Consider the following 20,676-nt stretch of genomic DNA (forward strand, 5'->3'; position numbering starts at 1 on the left):
GATTGCTTCAGTGTGCTCCTCGTATCTATTAATATGTATTAAATAAAATCTTATGTAGTTAAATAAAACAGGGGTAGTAGGGGTATACTGAAACACACACATTCTGCATATTCTCAGTATGTAGATAATTGTTACAGAAATTTTAAGGTTTGTATGCATGGAGAATGGATAGCAATATCTGGGTATTGAAGCATCAGAAGGAAAAAAACAGCTGAAGAATGGCATGTATTCATAGCACCTAGACTAGAAGGTCAAGAACCTGGACACCCAGACAAGGAGGCAAAGGACAGTGAATAAATCCCAATGACTTGCCAAAGTGGGACAGGATGGTGAAAATAACCACGGCCAGGTTACAAACAGGCATATCCAAAAACAGTATATAGGATGAGAGTGTAAGTGAACAACTGAAATCACTTTGGATTTAAAATAAAACCAATTTCTACTCCTAGAAGGTCTTGCATTGCTGCTACAATATTGCAACCTCATTTCCTACCAACTGTGCATATTTCATTCTTTAGCACCATAAAAGCAAATAATTGATTCCCCGTGTTGACAGGTTGTTTACAAGAACATTTAAAATTAATTACTCTGTTTTGTACTAATTGGGCTCTGAGACTGAATCTAGTATTTTTGGATTACACTCTGTGCTAACTCCCAGAATTATACAAGTGGATCCTCAGCTGGTATACATTCCTACAGCTTCATTAAAATCAAGAGAATTACAACAATCTACACCAGCTGTGGATCTACTACATTAATTTGTTATGGGGAACAAGCAGAATTCAGCTGCTTGCATTCTTGTTTCAGATCAGCCCAGAGGTTTCATGAAGAACAAACTGCTAAGACTGAGTATACTTTAAGATGAAAGCAATATTTTAAAAATAAAAGATACATACTCAGGTGATCTACAATCATTAAATGATTAACTAATTTCCTGAATAGCCTTTTGAGATTCATGTGGCAAATATTAAGTACTTTTTATATCCAGGAAATTGACACTTAGAAGGCTAAATCACTCACTTCTGGCCATATAACATTTCCAAGCTTTCAAATATAGGCTGTCCAATCCCCATTTAACTGCAAGACTTGGTAGTCTTAATTGCATACTATTGAAGTGAACAGCGCTGTTAAAGCTGTTGAGCATTTAAACTTCACTGCAAATAAATTTTGTCCTGTAGTGTTAAAATTTGGCTTATGTATCGCAAACTAGGTCAGATATTATTTAGAACCACTGGTGATGAGGCTGATTTAATTTCTAATATCACTAACTATGAAGGAGAAATTGTTCTATAGGCAGTTATTTCTAGTTATCAAAAAATACATTTCAAGAACAGATCTGCAGTTACTGGGGCCTTAAAAAGTGCTTAAGCTTGTAAATGCTTCTAACTTCTCTTTCATTACTCTATACAGAATCATGTGTAAACAATTATGATTATTTTTTTTAGCAACACGATATCTATCTGAATTCAACAACAGTGAGGGAGAGGTGATTGGGTTTGTCCTCTATCCGAAGAGAGAATTATAGTTATTAAACCCTGTGTTGTGATGGTTTTGTCATCCTGACATCCTTACGATGTCTGTCATCCTTATGAGGTCTGTCATTCTGTCATCCGTATGATGGTTTTAACATCCTGATCTCCAAATTGGAGAGAGATGGATTTGAAGGGTGGACCATTCAGTGGATAAGGAACTGGCTTGATGGTCACACCCAGAGAGTGTTGGTCAATGGTTTGATATCCAGGTGGAGGCCGGTGATGAGTGGTATCCTTCAGCGGTCTGTCCTGGTACCAGTACTGTTTAATATCTTTATTAACAACATAGACAATGGGATCAAGTGCACCCTCAGCAAGTTTGCAGATGACACCAAGCTGAGTGGTACGGTTGATACAACAGAAGGAAGGGAAGCCATCCAAAGAGACTTGGACAAGCTTGAGAGTTGGAACCACGTGAGCCTAATGAGGTTCAACAAGTGCAAGTGCAAGGTGCTGTACCTGAGTCGGGGCAATCCCCGACATGAGTACAGACTGGGAGAAGAACTCATTTAGGGCAGCCCTGCAGAGAAGGACTTGGGGGTTCTGGTGGACAAAAAGCTTGACATAAGCCAGCAGTGTGCGCTTGCAGCCCAGAAGGCCAACTGCGTCCTGGGCTGCATCAACACAGGAGTGGCCAGCAGGGCAAGGGAGGGGATTGTACCCTTGTGAGACCCCACCTGGAGTTCTGTGTCCAGGTCTGGGGCCCCCAGCACAAGAAGGATGTTGATCTGTTAGAAAAGGTCCAGAGGAGGGCCACAAAGTTGATCATAGGGCTGGAGCACCTCTCCTGTCAAGACAGGCTGAGAGAGCTGGGGCTGTTCAGCCTGAAGAAGAGAAGGCTCCAGGGTGACTTTATTGTGGCCTTTCAACACTTTAAGGGGGCTTATAAAACAGATGGAGAGTGACTTTTTGATCATCCAGATGACAGGACAAGGGGGCATGGTTTTAAACTAAAAGAGGGGAGACTTAGGTTAGAGGTCAGGCGGAAATTCTTCACTCAGAGGGTGGTGAAGCACTGTAACAGGTTGCCCAGAGAAGCTGTGCATGCCCCATTCCTGGAGGTGTTCAAGGCCAGGTTGGACAAGGCCCTGAGCAACCTGATCTATTGGGTGGCATCCCTGCCCATGGCATGGGGGTTGGAACTAGGTGTTCTTTGAGGTCCTTTCCAACCCAGGCCATTCTAAGATTTAATGATTCTATGATCTTTAAGGTCCCTTATAACCCAAGGCATTCTATGATTCTATGATTCCATTTACTGAAGTGTATAAAAAGAAACTGAAAATCATGTGTGAAGCAATCTGTCCATGAGGAAAACTTTTTCACAATGTCATTAGGCTAAGATATATATATATATATACATATATATATATATATATATATTTTTTTTTTTTGCCTTGAAACTTGAATCTTTATGTCATTTCCCAAATTCATTTTTATTTATTTATGTATTTATTGGCTGGATATTTCTGCTTTGCAGATAAATATTCAGTCATTTCTAGATAAATATCCAATAATTTACTGAGTTCTGCTCAGTGATGTACCACAGTAAGAAAACAGCAAAGGTAAATGCTCATTGTGTGGAACTTTTTTTCATACTATATCAGGACACTTCTGGGTATCCATTTATAATTACTCTATTAAGATGCTGTCAGGGCTCAGGACTCCACTACTCCAGGCACTGTACAAAAATGTCAATCCCCTCTTCTGTGAAGAGGAGTTGTGCAGTACTGCAGCACCATTCGGTCCTGCTATCTGAGTATGGGAGCTGTGTGAGTGGGAGCAACAGTGGCAGAACTGTGGAAACCCACCCATATTTACTCTAAAGGTAAATATGTACCTGTGACTAGGAATGCTCTGTCCCAAAGCTGCTACGGTCTAAGCAGAGAGTTGGAGAAAGCAGATGGATTCAGATAAAGGGGAGTAGAGCAGAACAGTGCCCGTCAGCATAATAATCAGCAGTCTGAACACAGTATCAGCCTCATCCATATTCTTGCATTTTATTAATTATTAACTGACTTTTACGGTGAATCTCTTATTCTCTGCTGTACCATCGGCATGTTCCTTTCTGAAATAAAAAGCTTCTGCTTTTTTTCTGGCTGTTCTGGCATTTGTCTGGCAGACCTGAGGTCAGTCACAGCCCAGCAGCTGCAGCTGCGGGCCTAGGCCCCTCTGGCACCCCCAGTTTCTCCAGCTGCGTTCTTCCACCCATACCTCCTGAATTTCCTTGGTCTCTCTTTCAGAAGAAAGGCAGAACTCTGCAGAACTATTACTGCTCTGCGCAAAAGTTATTGGGTATCTTTTCGGAAAGTCTTCTTCCTTTCCCAGTGTCGCTTCCCAACGTCCTAGACCTCAGGCTTTGGCCTTGTTGTAATTCCACCAGCGGGGTTCCATCGAACAGCCTGCGGCCACTGGGAATCAGTTATTTTGTGATGCTTCAGCATAAAACGTGTCCTGCTTGTGGGGAACAACGTGTGTCATCAGGAACGCAGAACTCATCACCCCACCAGCAGGGTTTCGGCACGGCTGGGTGAGGACAAAACCCTCGCCCGCGGGAAGGGGCCCCGTGCCCGGCCCGGCCTCAAACCCCCTCGCCCCCTTGGGGTGCCCGGCGCCGGGGAGCCCCAGGAGGCGGCCGCCCAGGCCGGGTTTCGCGGGGGAACGGAAAGCCGCGGCCCGGGTTTCCCGGCGGCCCGGCGGCCGGGCGCCATCCGGGCGGAAGCGTTTAGGCGAGGGCCGCCGCGGGCAGGCTGAGGAAGGTGGTGGCTGCTTCTTCAGGTCGCTCCCTCCCCTGCACCTTCCCCTCGGCCGGCATGCGAGCCCGGCGACCCGGGCCGGCCGGCGGCGCGGCGCGGCGCGGCAGGGCAGGACAGGCCAGAGCCGAGCCGAGCCGAGCCGAGCCGAGCCGCCGGGCGGTGCCGCTGCCGGTACCGGTACCGGTACCGCGCCCCCGGTAGGCGGTGGGCTGCTCGGGGCCGGGCCGGCGCGGCCCTTTAGCAGGGATCCCGCTTGCTGCCGTGGGATAGGTGCCGGCCGCTGTGGGGCTGTTCGCTGTCTGCTTTCTGTAGGAGCCGCTTCGCTGGTTGCTTTTAACTGTGTTTAAGAGACTTGTGTGAGCGGGGGAAGGAAGCTGTTCTGGCGTTTTGGGGTGGAAAGGGTCTGTGCCAGGTCCCAAGCCCCTTCTGCAGAACTTAGTTTTGCTGTTAAACTAGCCCCACTTCCCCCTCATCTGTGCTTTAGTTTCAGAGAATGATTTGAAAAAAATACATGGAGAATGGAGGAGGGAAGATGAGATGTGCTAGCCTTGAGGAGCTGTAATGCTTGATGTTGATTTCTGTATAAAGGTGATGATTACACTGCTGGTAAACTGTGTGCCCCCAACACTGCAACCTAATTTTTCTGTAGGGAAGACTGGTGGGGAAATCCAGTGAGCAGTGTGCCTGTCTCAGTGCTCAGATGCTTGTTTCTCTTGCATGCTATGTGTCTGGTAGGTCAGCAGCTACATTTTTCACCTGTCTGTTTTTACCTTTCTTCATACATTTATTGTTAGAATTAAATTTTGTAATTGTCAGGAAGGCTACAGCCACTAGCTTTTCTAGAGGGTCTGGAGGACACACTAACAGTGCAGAACAATCCTTTAGTGGCAAATTGAAAACACTGAATTTTCAACTTGTAGGTGGTTTGTTTTGAATTATATTAATGAGCCATAGGAAAACAAGCCAGGATATTAATTTTTCATTTATTCCCATGCATCAAAGCAGGGTCTGCTACATGAGTGAGGGAACTGAGAGATCGTTATACAGCCTTTGTTGAAGACCTCCACTGCTGGAGGTAGGACAGTCTTCCCACACAACCTACTTGAAAGCTTATTAAGAAAAATTGTGTAACTATAAGGATAACATACTTGAATCCTCTCTCCAATAATTTGAATTTCTAGTCACAGCTATAAATGTCTTTGGGAGCGACTTCATTTTTGTTTTCAGCTTTTATGTTTGTTTGGTGCTTGTTTTGCTTTTTAATCAGGTGTTGTCTTTAACTTAAACATTCCCAGTTATTTTAATGTTTTATATTATGCATTTAAGCTCTGATCGTTCTCGATCCTGTTCTCTGGACTCATTCCAATTAGTTTACGTACTTGACTCAGTTTGAAGGGCAGTACTCAAAACAGGATAGTGTACTCCAGCTGAATTCTAAGCAGTAGCATGGCAGACTTATGTGCCCTTCAAGCTTTATTTCTGTTTATACATCCTGGTATAATAGCATGTTATTGGCGTATCCAGCTTCTGTTCCAACTTAGTCTCCAGGTTTCTTCTGTATAACTGTTACCTACTGAGTTGTTCCCCTTTCAGTTGATTATTCCTTGTAAATAGAAAATCCTGTGTTTCCTTTTCTTAAAGTGCACTTCCTGTTTTTTGTTGTTTTCTTTTTCCCTGAATCTTCTCTGATTAGTAAAGGCAAGATTAGAATTCAGATTTTTTTTCCATTGTGTTTTCAGCTTGTTGCAGCTTGCTGTCATTCGGAAGGTTAATAAACATAATATGTACTTAAGTAATACTTGACATAAGAAGGTCTGTGAACCTTCAGTTGCCTACATCTTCATCCTGTTTTTTTGCATGACCTTGCAACCAAGATGAAAAGTAGTGTCAATTTAGTATTAAATTGGGCCCAGTCCATAAATTAAATCTGTATCTATTAAATCTAAACTCTAATTAGGACGAGCCTATGTACTTCTAGGGCTGGCAGAAGAGAATATTCTGAGCTTGCCTTTTGTTCTTTGATCTGTAGCAGCAGTGTGTTTATTCCTTAGATGTGCAAGGCACAGATCACCCTGAAATAGATACACAGAAATGTCCTTATTAAATAGGATTTGAAAATATATTTGGGCTGCACAGTAATGCCCATCTTAACACCTTTCTCCTTCTTTTGCATTGCCTAAGTTTCCCTCATTTGAGCCTTCAGTCTTTCATTGGCAGAAGACCACAGTAAGAAGCTCTGCTCTGCTTTTGATACCTTGTACTACAGAACACTTTTCCTCATTCATCAGGTAGAATCTTTAATACATTTATAAGCTAAATACAAAATCCCTTGTGTAATATGCCACAGCTGTCTCTCACTTTGGACTTTTTTCTTTGCATGTCACTGTACTGCTTGAGTACTTTCCTGATGTGTAAATTAGATCTGTATGACAGCATGTTAGCTAAAATTCATCAGTCTTTACAGTTCTTTCTCAGGAGGTTTTCTTTCCCTGCTAATGGAGTCTGCTTTGAACCACAGCTGTACAGGAATTTCCAGCACAGCAGAGAAATACACTGCTTTTCTCAGCCTACCTGTCTGTAGCTTCACTGTAGCACAAACTAGAAGGCATTTGGTGTTACATACTCACTGCAACCTCCCTACCTTCACGTGACGTGACAACTGGGAGGAAAAAGGGGTCTCCTAAGAGTGTTGTGTGGTGTCGTGCATCTTCAAAAGACTGCAACTGAGTAGCTGTTAAAATTGTATAGGAAGAGTATAGGAAAGGAAAAGTTGACTTTCTCAGCTGCTCTGCGGTATTGGCAAGTCCTATCAAAGGAGTGAGATTACATAATTCCTCAATGCAATGACAACTGCATTGAAGGCATACATCCAAACGTTATTAATAAGGCCCACAATTATATAGGATCGTATTGATGAGGGATGGAAGGATCCTACCAGATGACCAGGTTTCTTTCTATTAAGCGTAAGAAAAACTTTGATTTACCAGATATTTTCAGTCTTTTGTGCACATCTTGAATCTCATCATAACTTGCTTTACACTGGAGTAGGCTTTTATTCTTTGGAATTACATTAAATGGACTTTTCAGGTATTTCTGAATTTTTAAAAACTAGGGGTATTGCCTCTTTGGGAAGAAGCAGTGCTTTTAGTATTCTGCTGGTATATAGAAAGAATACATGATTTGTGACTTGTATCAAAATACCACTTTTGAGTTTGTAGTAGCAAAATTATAGTTAACAAAAATATATTCTGCCACAGAGTTGTCACATGTTTTAGCTATTATGCTACTGCTTTAAAGTTTGCTCCCTACATCACTCTCCCTTTTTATATTAGGGAATATAGGTAATAACGCTAAGGTATTTTCATGCTGTTATTCATCCTGCTCTTGCGGACTGAAATATGTCATCTGCCTTAGATGCTGCAATTTAGGATGGATGTGACCAATTGAAATTAGTCCAGAGATGATTAAAAACACCAATCTTTTATTTCTTTAAAAAAGTAAGCATAAAAACAAGGTTGTTCTATTTAAAAAAAAAAAAAAAAGGACAGAAAGAAGACTGAATACACGGTTGTCACAAAGAACAACCTTTAGTTGTTTTCCACATTCAGTAGGGTTAAGGACAAGAGAAGTAACTTTGTAGTAAAGCAGGGCTCAGCTGAGCACAAGGAGAAGCTTAGTGAGAAGGGCAGACATTGGAGAGGGAACCCTGCTGAGGCTAAAGAACCCCCTTAGTGGAAGTGCTTAAGACCCTGTTGGAGGTTGTCTCTCATATGAGTTCCTGTGAATATTTTAATAAAGATGCAAGTAATTGAGTGCATGAGAAGTTATTTTTTGTTTGCAAATCATTGTTCTTCAGCTGAGACACAGTAGGTTGCCCAAGTGTTGAAAATTTGAGGAAACTCAAAATTGACTGTTCCATGATTTTGATTTATACTAATACATTCACTGATGATTTAAGATAATGTTTATATTTATGATGACAAAAGAGCATATGCATGGATAAGTATCACAACTCAGGCACTCTAGCTTGGTTGTGATACAGTGAATGTAGCCTGCGTTCCATCCTTGTTCTGGTGATAGCTTATGGTTCCACTCTATGCTTGGTGGCTGGCTCTGATGTTTGCCATTCTGAGATAAAGCAAAAACGATTACTGTTTGTTCTGCATTCAGTTGACAAAACAAAGCACACAAATGTGAATAGTAACTGTGTTTTGTTTTGTTTCAATATGTTCTTAATATTCATTTCCCACAAACATGGCATTCATTTAATTATTTTGAAGTGCAAGAATCCCTAGCTCCTACCTCTTTGTTATCTTTATAAAGCTGTATGTGGGATTTAGAAGTAGTGTTGTAGGGGAGAAATTTATTACAATATGTTTTTTGTTCTTTTTTTAAAGAATATCCTTTATTTGTAAATAGCCTAAGCATCATAAGGTAGTTAAACTGTATATGACCTAGAAATAAGTGGCAGGATTGAGTAATACCTGCATTACAGCACAGATGACTTGACTACTTTTCAGATGAAACAAGTTTCAGTTTTTCCATATCATGTAACAGAACAAGTAAATACTCTGCAACGAGGAAAGCATTTTAAGCTAAATTAAGTCAGGAGTATTCTAATTCAGATGTTTTTGGTCTCTTATGTAGAAAACAAGGGACAAACTTGAGCAATTATGGCTAAAGTAATACTCTTTTTCTTATTTTAGGGACCTGTGGGATTTAAGAATATCTCTCCTCTAAGAAAATTTGCTGCTTCTACAGCCTTCCATCTTAGTGGGCAATTGATGATTTCACTTGAAATACTTATCTGAAGAAATTAACAGTAGGCAAGGTGTAATTGCTTTTTAAAAATGTTAAAAGTACAGCAGTGTGTAACAGCTAACAGGATACCCAAGAAAAAGCCATATATTTGTGACACTTGCTATAAACAGTTTGAAACTCCATCGAAATTAGCTAGGCATTATCTGATACATACTGGTCAAAAGCCATTTGAATGTCATGTGTGCCATAAAACGTTTAGGCAGTTAGTCCATCTGGAGAGGCATCAATTAACCCATAACCTGCCCTTTAAGTGTATTGTTTGTCATAGAAACTTCAAAAACTTAATTACTTTCTTGAAGCATCAGCAGCTTCACAATGCAAATTATCAGAATGATATCAAGCAAGCAGGAAAATCTGTGGATTCCCAGCAAGACAGGGTCGTTTGTGGCATATTTCGATGTTCTGTGTGCTGGAAGTCTTTTACAACTGAAGAGAGGTGGATGCTGCATCAGTGCCTCAAGGCAGATCATCTGCATGGTACCAGAAGGAGAAAGAAAACTCATGCTTGTGAATCATGTAACAAGACATTTCCTTCAAGATCTAAGCTAGAAAGACACTTCCTTATTCACACTGGCCAGAAACCTTTTAAGTGTTCTTCATGTGGTAAATCTTTCAGACAGTCAACCCATTTGAAAGTCCATCAGCTCACACACACAGAAGAAAGGCCTTTTCAGTGCTGCTTTTGTCAGAAGGGGTTTAAAATACAGAGCAAACTCATGAAGCACAAACAGCTCCATGCCAGAAATAAGACTGTCCCCAATATCAAATACAAAGGAAAGACTCCTAAATATCTCAGACCACAGAAACTGTTGGAAGGAAAGATGGATAGTTCTGAGAATGACCCTTACAAGTCCCAGGAGAATGACCCACGTGACGTTTGTTCAATTTATATTGTACCCTTTCAGTGTCCAATGTGCAAGCAGTGTTTTGAAACAGAGCAGGTTCTAAAATTGCACAAATGTTGTTACCTGAGAGATGGCAAAAGTTCAAATAACTGCACAACGGCTTTCAGCCATGCAGTCAGCATGAAAAATAGGATCCTGATGAAGCTGAAGCATACTGGAGGAAAGGCATCAGATTTTTCTGTGACTGGCAGGAAAAAAATGAAATCAGGTTACTTTAAAAGTCCTGACCTGGTTGCAGTTAGAGATCAGCGTTCTGATAAGAATGCTTCTACTAAATTTTTCAAGGACTGCTGTAGCAAGCTTGACATGCACAAAGCAGTTAGTAATCGGACGAAAAGAGTATTTGCCATGCCATTATCTTGGCAAGAGCACCTACAACCTCTCGAAGTAGGAATTAATTTAAAAGGTATGCTTACCGGTGAGCGCATGTTAAACATCGATGATTCAGTGCATAATAAGGATGATGCTTTTTATGGTTCATCAGATGATGGCTTCTTTGATAATCCAGAAGTACTTCGCTGTGCTTTTTCAGCTCCTACTAAAAATATACATAACAGACACAAAGTGTGTAAATGTGACAGATGTGAAAAAATCTTTCCATCTTCATCCAAACTTCAAAGACATTATCTTATACACACGGGACAGAAGCCCTTTGGCTGTAATGTTTGTGGGAAGACATTTAGACAGTCAGTTCACTTAAAAAGACATCAGCTCACCCATACTGAAAAGAACCCCTATAAAAGCTCTGTTTGCCAGGTAGAATTTGAAAATCTGAACAAACTTTTCAATCATCGGGGAGATCACATTGAATTTAAGTCTTCGCAGCCTGTGGGTTATTCAGGTTATTCTCAAACACCTTCACAGGCAGCTGGCTTTCAAGATTTTGAACTGATTCAGTCAAACCAAGCGGCTGAAATCAAAGTTGAAATTGAGTCAGGGGACTTTGTTCTTGACACCAGCAGGAGAAACACACAGCCTTATTTGTGTAGTAAATTGTTGGAAACAGAGCAAAGCTGTTATAGTTATTGGCATGATTTTTCTGACGGGATTGAAAAAAGTGATGTTAAGAAAGTGTATCAGTGCAGTATCTGCTTTAAAACTTTCAAATCGCCTTCTAAGCTTGAAAGACATTACCTAATGCATGCTGGACAGAAGCCATTTGAATGTTCAGTTTGTGGTAAAAATTTTAGACAGTCCCCACATTTGAAGAGACATCACCTTACTCACTTTAAAGAGAGATTAAAGCTGAGTTCCACTGAGCAACAACAAGGGAACATATTGTTTTCATTGTAACTGGATGCTGTCCCGTGAAATTATACATTAACATTTTTGGTTGCATAATTATTAAAAGGCTTATGTTACATTGAATAATTGACTGAAAGGATTATCTTTTTATGTTATGGAGAAGACCTGATGAAGAGTTAATTTGCTGTCTTCAGAACTGTCTACTTGATTATAATATGTGATGACAGTGAGAAGATGGTAAAAAAAACAAAGCAAAGCAAAAAAGCAATAAAAAAGCTACTTTGCATTTCTTTTCTTTAAATGTATTTATAAATTTACATTCTTACACTGTTGATGGTGTTGCAGCAATCTGCAGAGCTCCCTACCTTTTCCTGTATAGTATTTCATGACAGTACGCTGCCCAACGATAAATATCCAAAAGTAAAGATTAACAAGGTAACTTCCAGAATACAGGAAATGGTTCCTTTACTTTCTTCTGGCTCCCTGTACATTGCAAACAAATATGCAAGTGTTGCATATGCTTGCTGTATTTAGTTCATGCTTTAAAAACAAAAACAAAAAACAGTTAAATTTAGATGAAGAAGATGCAAAAAAAAAAAAAAAAAAATTTGTGGAAGGGGGAAAGAATATTTAATGAGAAAAACTTGATTAGCATTATAGAACAGTTAATAAAGAGAAAAATGAACTGGATATTTGCAATATGCTTGGAGATCTGTGGGTGAGGAATTACATTTTTAACTTATTTACGGTAAAATATGAGTAGACAATGCTAAAGTAGCATGGTTGATAATCATTTAATCCTTTTTACCACTTCATTGTTTCCACTTCTTGCAATATCTCTTGCTTTTTCAACTTTTCTCTTTTTTTTTTCTTGTCAATTCATGCTATACTGAATTTTCTACAGGCAAAGAGGGCAAGAAATTATCATTAATATTACGCATGCAGTTACTATCTGTTCCTTCTGACATGCGTATTGCACCAGTAAAAGAAGTGTTCTCTAAGTTGTGATAATAGCTCAGACAAGCAGTTTTGTTGGGAAGTCATGTTCGTGTTACATTAAATATTAGAGACTGAAAATGACTTTTAGCTCAAATTCTGGTTTTGTGTTAATAGAGTCTGTAGTTTTTACTTCTGGTAAGTAGAGAGCTTTGCCCATTGTACGTGTGGGGCTGGCAAAAAGTGTAAGTGCAGTGGAGCTTTATTCATCAAGAACAAGAATGAAGTTTGTTTGTTTTTCCTCTGAAGAAACTACCTTTTACTGTATTTTCCTTTGTTACACAGCTTCTGAATAGTTGAAACATGATTTTTTTTATCCTATATCTAAATTAATATAACTGTAAGATACACGGCATTCTTTTCACTATTTAAATAGATACGTATTTATTTAAGTAAACTTTTTGATTTTTTTATTATTTCTTGAACAACTTATGTAGGTCTTGCTGTGGCATAAGCTTTATAGTAGTTGGTATAAATGAAGGATGAAGGGAGTTTTTATTTTATTTTTGTGTTATTCTTTCCTATTTTGAGAGAGAATACAACTAAGAAAGATACTCAAACATTTAGTTACTATGATTTTTGTATGACAGGCTAATTCAGTGTCTTAAGAATGACTATAGTTATATATTGAGGTTTTTTTCTCCCCATGTGAATTGTTTCATATTGAAAGAGAATACTGTATAAAATGTTTTGAAAGCGTATTGTAGAGCTCTTGAAATACTTGTAATAAACTATTTTATTTATATTGCACTTTTGTTGTATACTTTATGTGCAAACTAGAGTATTGAAATTATAATATTCAGTATGCAGAGAAGTCTAAAACTAGGAATCAAAATAGCACTTTGTATGTTAGAATAAATAGGCTTAATTTTTTTCTTCCTTTTTTTTTTTTTGCCATAGAAGTAAAGTATAAACATATTTAAAGAGAGTAAGATCTGGTTTTAAGAAGTCAGTCATTTTATAAAATTTGAGTGTAATGTTTTGAGAACAATAAGCTTGGTATGTTTTGAAAAATACCAATTTGAGTAAAATGGAGGAAGATAATACACAAAGGTAACTTTGAAGGATAGACAGGTAGAAAGTATTACTGTCTGATTAATTTAGAAATTAATGTAATCTTTGGTTTCCGTGGGATTTCAGAGGGGCAGTAATGACCTTTTTGTTTATCTATCTCTCTATTCTTTTTATCAAAAGTTTTATGCCAGTATAAATTCATAATTTTAGCAGAATTACTGCATAAAACAGCTAGAAAGAGGTAAAGAGGTTTCTAAGAGTTGGGAAAAAATCTAAGATTGAAATCCTGTCTCTTGAAGTCAACAGTAAAGTTCTGGAAGCATCTTTGTGAATTTGAGCTACAGGGATTTTCCCAGTGTTAAGAATCATATTTCACATTGGTCATTAGTAGGTTAGTCATTTTCCATCGTGATCCCAGGCAAGTTTAAGCCTTCAATCTCTGAAGTATATTGTAAACAGGAGAAGGGTGGGTCCTTCTGTGTTAATATTGAACTTCCTTCAGGTGAACTTATCAAACTGAGTTCAGCTTTGAGGAAGTACTATGTGATATAAAAAAGGTCAATATTTGTATATTAATTATATACTTATATATAAACTGAGAAAGGTTAACAGGACTTTTTTTTTTTGTAAGGCAAATGGAGTATGCAGTACTAAATTCCCTGGAACTGCAGTGCTATCTGACCACATAGTCCATTTTCTATCTAGGAAATAGAGCTATGGTTAGCTTTAAAACATTTGCAACTTTACATGATTGCTGTGCTATCCTTGCAGTTTTTGCAGAAAGTCACAACTTGCAAAATATGTATGGGGGGAAGAAAATCAACTGGAAAAAAAAAAAGCCATCAGAAAACACAGAAAAAGCATTTTATTGTTTTTGTAGCTGCTGAGCGATTAGGTTGTCACTTGTCTGTGATCTACTCTTGCTATTGTACCTACAGCCAACAAGAAAAGTTGATGAGGCAAATGGGAAACAGACACAGAAGAAACTTAATTGAAATTAATCAGACCTTCGGCTTCAAACTGTGATGTTGGATTTAATGCTTAGTTTTCCTGTCTTTCTTGTAGCACAGATGTAAAACTCAGAGTTGTCATCTCATAACAGCACCTCACTTGAGTAATGCTTAGGTAAGTACAGTTGGATGACTCTTGAATCAATAAAGACTATAGTTTTGGTCCTAATCGCCCCTTGTCATAATGTTCAGAATGTCTAGATGTTGTAAGTAACTAAAGGGGTCATGGTTCCTATTTCTAACACAAAGTTATGTGGAGTTTTTAAGTGTAAGTTTGAACTTAATAGCCCGGTTTTGTCATCCAGTAGCTATGGATGAGATGCATCTGAGAGACGGTTATTGTAAGGAAAACTGAAATTACAGATGTGACTCTTCTGTGCTCTCCTATACCTTATTTTCTCCAGGCTAAGCATATTAATTGGGCTTCTTCATATACAGACTAAATCTGTCAAGCAGCTTTTAAACAGTATCTTTTTTAGCATCGATTTTAAAAGTAAATCTTCGAAGTCCATGAAAATGGAGGATTAATCATCCTTACACCAACAAAATCACACACAAGTAGAACTGATCATTTCCTTGTTCAGAAACCACTGTTCTAACATGAACATTGGCTGCCATGAGATATCACAAGTTTTTGAATGCTGCTTTGCTTTTGTACTCTGCCATTTCAGTTCTTGTCTTCTTCCTGGATCTGCTGATGTATGACTTGATTCTGTTGCACACCTGACATAATTTGTGTATGTGGCTGAAATTTTTCCTCTTTGCTGGAATCTTTCCAGTATAGTATACTACACTATATATAGTGTGTGTGTGTGTATATGTGTGTGTATATATATATATATATATATATACTGGATATATAGATCCTAATTTGTATGGATCTGTGAAACCCCATGTGACCTATGGAAGGTCACAGAGCTGTTTGTCACGTATATGCTGCCACAGTATATGCAAAATGGTGTGTTGAGAACCTGTCCCAAAAAACTCCATGATTCTCCGAATGTCTGACTACAGAGGACTATGGGGAAAGTAAATTTTGGGGCTCTACATGAGATGCATGAGTAATGAAGAAGAATATGTCGTGCAGGTGAGTGGGGCTTTTAAACTAGAAGAGTATATGCAGAGGGGATGTGCGTCTTGGTAGGAAGATATGTGAAAGAGGTCTGAGGGCCCACGTATGGGGCTGAGGAACTGGTGAGTTTGGGGCCACCCATTTGAAAGTGTGGTGTGAGAAGCAGTACATGAGTATGCAAGAAGCTGACCAGCTGTGATGGAGACAGTGTCTCCTTCTCCACTGAATGGTTTGGGTATTTAGGGTAGTTAAGAGTATATGGAAATGGTGGCTATCCAGCTTTGCCTCAAGCTGCTTCACAGGATGTGGCACTGGAACGTGTCTTGCTGACGTAGTGAAGGAGAGGAACACAGAAAATTGGGGCCACTACTGTAAAAAATAAAAATAATAAAAAATCTATTCCTTATCTAAAGAAGCCAACTACCCATGCTGTCTCCCATTTATATTGCTAATGCATTGGTCTAACTAAATTTCTATTGAAATCATGGAAAACACTACCTTCCTGGCATGCAAATTTGTGTTATTTTACCTGTATGTTTTATTTATTTGGAAGAGTATACATTATAATGCTTGGTATGTGCTTGCAAACACAGCTTGTTGAGCTACAGAAACTCAGATGATGTCCTCGGTTTTTACTTTATTTTGATTTGAAGAGGATCCCAAAAATACAGTTGAACAGAGAGACTCCTGTTTGTGACAACACAGGTTTTATAAACTGTGTGGAAATTTGCTGTCTTTTAGACACTTCAAGTGTGGCTGTCGGTTTGAGGATAGTTGTTAAGACTTATATGTTATGATTTTTTTCATGACGTTGAGGGCAACTTTGAAGTAGTAATATGACAACCTTGTTTGCCATAGCAAACTTTACCTTGTATTTTGTACTGTGTGTCCTAGTATTAATTAATATGGTGGAAGGAATACCACTTTTAGTGCCGAACTGATAGCATTGCTTCTGAAAACATATCAAGTGGCACATATATATATTTCTTTTTCATGATTATTATTTTTAAATCTAAGGCATCTTAGAGCTTTGATCAGAGTAGTAGGAAAATAGGATCTGATTTGGTTACTGAGGATGCATGCAGTAGAGGAGCTCTCTAAATTGAAAATCCTCCCTGATTAGAAATGTTGAGCCTGTGGTATAAGGACTGTTAAAAAAAGATAGCCTTGATTGCCTTTTGTGCTAGTCGGAACGCTATTCTATGCAATAGTGAAACACTTTATGGGTTAAAGTATAGAATTTAGAAATCAGGAGAAAGCAAATTAAAATGCTTTATCTTACAGCTGTGGAGGAAAGTATGTCTTGAACATCTTTAAAAATAACTAGTAACAAAATTTCTACATGTTAGTGTTGAAGATCTTGTTATAAACAAGTCTACAATATTAACAGCAGGGAATTACCAAATTACTAGAAAGGAAAAATCCTTTAGGACTTGAAAAACTGGGCCCTCTCCCTCATCTTCTTGAAAAGTTCTTATGCAATGTTAAGGAAAATATTTGAAGATGACTTCCCACAGTCATCTTGTCACTGTGCATTCCTCAGTTTTGGTTGCCAGCTCAAGACCCTGTATATGACTTGTAGCTATACTATCTTAGAGTTTCAGGTGTAGTCAATAGAGCCTGTACTTGAATTTACAATGTGGTATAATGCATGTAAAATTAAGTAGTCATAGCTGAGGGTTTTTGTTTTTGGCCATAAACTCTTACTCGGTTTCCCCTTCGTAGAACAGGGATAATATCACCATGTGGAGAGCTTTGCAGAAATAGAACTAGTTATTATTTGTGTAGCACTCAGCTAATACATTGAGAGCCTGCAAAAAGATTAAAGGAAATGAATAATGCTGCTTTCATAAAGTGCTTGAATAGTGTGCAGCAAGCAAGGTAAGATAGAGTTGCACACTTAAGAGGGAGAGGTTATTAATTAAAGTTCTTGTCTTGATGTACTGTCATTTAGAACAATATAATGCATATTCAAATAACAGAGCAAATTCAACTTGTCTGGAAACACTTAGCTTAATACTTAAAGTGTGCTGATTTTCCAACCATTCTAGTTTTCGAGGTCTTATTTGTGGGTATTTGAGCTTATGGATAGTCAGTTACATAACTAAATCTAAGTCATATTATTTTGAAAGGTTGATCTGAAATTTTGTCATTCTTCTGTGACACTGTAGTTAACCCAGAGGTTTTTCAACTCATACACTCTAGGATTTCACAGTACTACAAATCTTCCTAAGAGAGTTGTCTACAATTTTCTTACCAGCAGAGAATTTCTGCTAGATGTAGTCTTTCTGTTATTAATTTCTGGTTTCTGTGACAGAAAGAGTAGAATAAGTAAATACTCAAAAAGAAAAGACGTTTTTGAAAAGCTGGAAACAGTATGTTTAAAGAGGTTAAGCTGTGGTATGGATTTAAGAAGGCACTTTCCCCACAGAAATTTTATCACATATCACATTGCACTCACAGGATTTCTAGCAAATATTTCTAGAGCTATAGGTACTAGCCACTGATTTCTTATATTCATACCACTGTTCTGCTCCAGTTGCTAAAAATCCAGCTAAAAGTCTCTGAAGAGAATTAGGATACCCCAGAGTCTGTGCTAAGTTGAGCTGTTAGCGAAATGTGAGCCCAGCAACAGAAAGCTAAGAATGACATAAACTCCCATATTTCCCCACCTCCCTCACTAGAGGCACTGCTTGCTATTCTGGGATATAAAAGCAGCTGGGTTGCTGAATTAGCCATATTTTTCTCTAGTCATGAGCTCAGAATTTCCATTGAAGTTACTGTAAGTTTTGCACAAAAATCAAGGGCAGTACATTGGCCAGAACGTGTGCTAAATAAATATTTATACACAAATCAGAATGCTACTGACGGCTTCTTTACACTTTAAAATTCTAAATATTTTAAGAAGCATCTGTTACTAAACTGAGGCATCATTTTTGAAAGTACCCATATTTACTGAGTGGAAGTACACATACTTGGAAGTACACATATTTACTGAGTGAGTACCCATATTTAATGAGATGAACACTGTGACAAACTCTTGGACTAGAAGAATGCACATAAATAAAATTGTAAAAGCAGTACAACGTGATTGAATTAAAATTATAATGAACAGACTGAACAGTTAGTGAATATTAACTACTATTGAAGATAAACTATATCCAAAGAAATAACCCCTCTCATCGTGCCTAAACTTTATACGTGCTGTGAAAGATTCCTGTGATCTTTTTTGAGAAGCTTTCTGATTATTATTATTTTTTAACCTGAAAGCAAGTTAAATCAATACATTTCTTTTATTATTTCAACAGGTAAGAGACACAGGAGGTTTCTGTTCTTCTTTGAATAATGTACATATTATTCCATTTCCATGCCATTCATTCCTCCATCCCTTTATAAAACTTATTTCATATAATTTTGGAAGTAATATTTCAAAATGCTGCATATCCAGTCACTTTCCTTCTTCAGTTAAAAGAAAAGCTGTAAGTGCAAGGTTGCATGCGTGATGAGACTTGACATTTGTAATGTTTGGAGTTTTCTGTTCCAGAGCTCTTCAGAGATAATAAATAAATAAATAAAATTCTTGTGTTTAAGTGTATAATTCATCAGGCTAGATTTAAAAGCTGATTTTAAAGAGCTGCAGTAGCTTTCTAACCATGATGGCTTAAGTCTGTATTGGATGGTTTCTTTTTACTCCTTAGCGTGTCTGAGTTCTTTAGTTATTGCTTGTATTTATGCTTGTATTAGTTATGCTTGTATTTAAAGAAAAAAGGTGTTTCCATTTAGCAAAATTCTGTAGGAGGGATTCTCTGCTAGACAGCCATATTGGTATGACCTGGAGTAAAAACAGGCTGTAATTCAAACATGGCATAAGATGTGTGCATATTATTGAGATTCTTTTTCCACTAAAAGTGAATTAAGAATTATATTTACACCTTGCAGAGTACTTTGAATTGCATATGTATTATGTAAACTTGCAATGTCCTTGTATTTCTAATTAATAGTTAGATAATGCACATAAGTTAGCATTGCAGCAAAGATACAAGCCCGCAGATTTCTTACAGAAGCGACATCAAACTACTGAATTGTTTTAGAGTACCAAAACATCAGCAGTTTGCTTTAAATTAACTTATGTCTCATTGAAGACCCAAACATAATAACAAACCTAAAAAAATCAATTAATATTAGAAACACTTATAGATGAATTTCTCGGAGTTTCAGCACTATAAATTAATTATTTCTGTGACTCTAGGTAAAACCCAAAATAATCTAAAAGGCAAGACAGAAGACAGACTCAGCCCCTGCTTATTATCCCTAGTTACTTCCTAACGCACAGATACTGTATTTGGAAGAATATTGCTGAGATAAAAGCAATGGCCAGCTTATTTATGACCTTGGCAAAGAAAAGGAGAGAAGCATATTTTTGCTGGCTGCAGTAATATAGAAGGGCAAGCATCCAAAACAAGAAGAGCTAGTTAAGCAAGAAAGTGGCATTGAATATAAATTGACCAGGACTATATGCAGCCTAGAAATGTATAACAGTCTTGAAAACAGCATCTACTCAAATGTGTGACTTTTTAAATAATATATGTCTTCATGAATGAATTAACAGATTTTTGAAAAGAATATTTGATTTTTTGACGCATTAAGTCAATGAGTACAGAAAGCTGGGGAACTTCACAGAAGGCTTTGGGGAAGATGGGGTGCAGGGTTTTATTTTTCCCTTGACTACAAAGCAGTTTGGGGTGGAAAGTGACAGACGTGACTCTGCTCTGGGGGAAACTGAGCGTTGCATTCAGGAGATTAGTCTTAATAGACAGTTGTGAGCTGGGGTGAGGGTCGCAGATGGGGACACACCCGCGATTGTGTGTATCATTATGTCTGGTCTCACCGCAACTCCCTTTTAAAGGTTCAGCTGCTCTTGAGACTTGAAAACAACGTATTTTGCCAAAATATTACTAAATAATTTCACTGTTCATCTACTGTACTATCATAGGGCTAATGTAACTAAACATTACCCCTTATAGAGAAATATTTAATACATTACTTATAAGGATGAGATCTTTATTGCTTTATTTGGCATTGCCACTGAGGGCTGTAATCATATGACCTAGCATTAGGCTTCTAATACTAGTTTCCAATACCAGAAGCTCATTCAGAGCACTTAAATGAGTTCTGATTTGCCCTCTGGAAGGGCCTCGGTTGCTACATTGACCTTTTATGAAATTTAAGACAACTAATCTCACTGGGACATCCAAAGGCTGAAAGTATGGGAAACATGGCAAAGCTCCTTGAGCTTTCACAGTTTTGATACCATGTGGAAATTTCAGG

General features: G+C 38.2%; 1 protein-coding gene across 1 annotated transcript; it reads left to right on the top strand.

Moving 5' to 3' along the window:
• The first annotated feature begins 9,135 nt into the window (after window positions 1-9,135).
• ZNF770 (zinc finger protein 770) lies at window positions 9,136-18,925 on the top strand. The gene has a single exon (XM_040557929.1). It carries the CDS (start codon window positions 9,136-9,138, stop codon window positions 11,302-11,304), a length of 2,169 nt encoding a protein of 722 aa, XP_040413863.1. The 3' UTR covers window positions 11,305-18,925.
• The last annotated feature ends 1,751 nt before the right edge of the window (window positions 18,926-20,676 follow it).

The sequence above is a fragment of the Cygnus olor genome, chromosome 5 (genome assembly GCF_009769625.2).
Source record: "Cygnus olor isolate bCygOlo1 chromosome 5, bCygOlo1.pri.v2, whole genome shotgun sequence".
NCBI lineage: Eukaryota > Metazoa > Chordata > Aves > Anseriformes > Anatidae > Cygnus > Cygnus olor.

Excerpts from the sequence above, each read along its gene's own strand:
- ZNF770 (XM_040557929.1), top strand. The coding sequence starts at position 9,136 with ATGTTAAAAGTACAGCAGTGTGTAACAGCTAACAGGATACCCAAGAAA.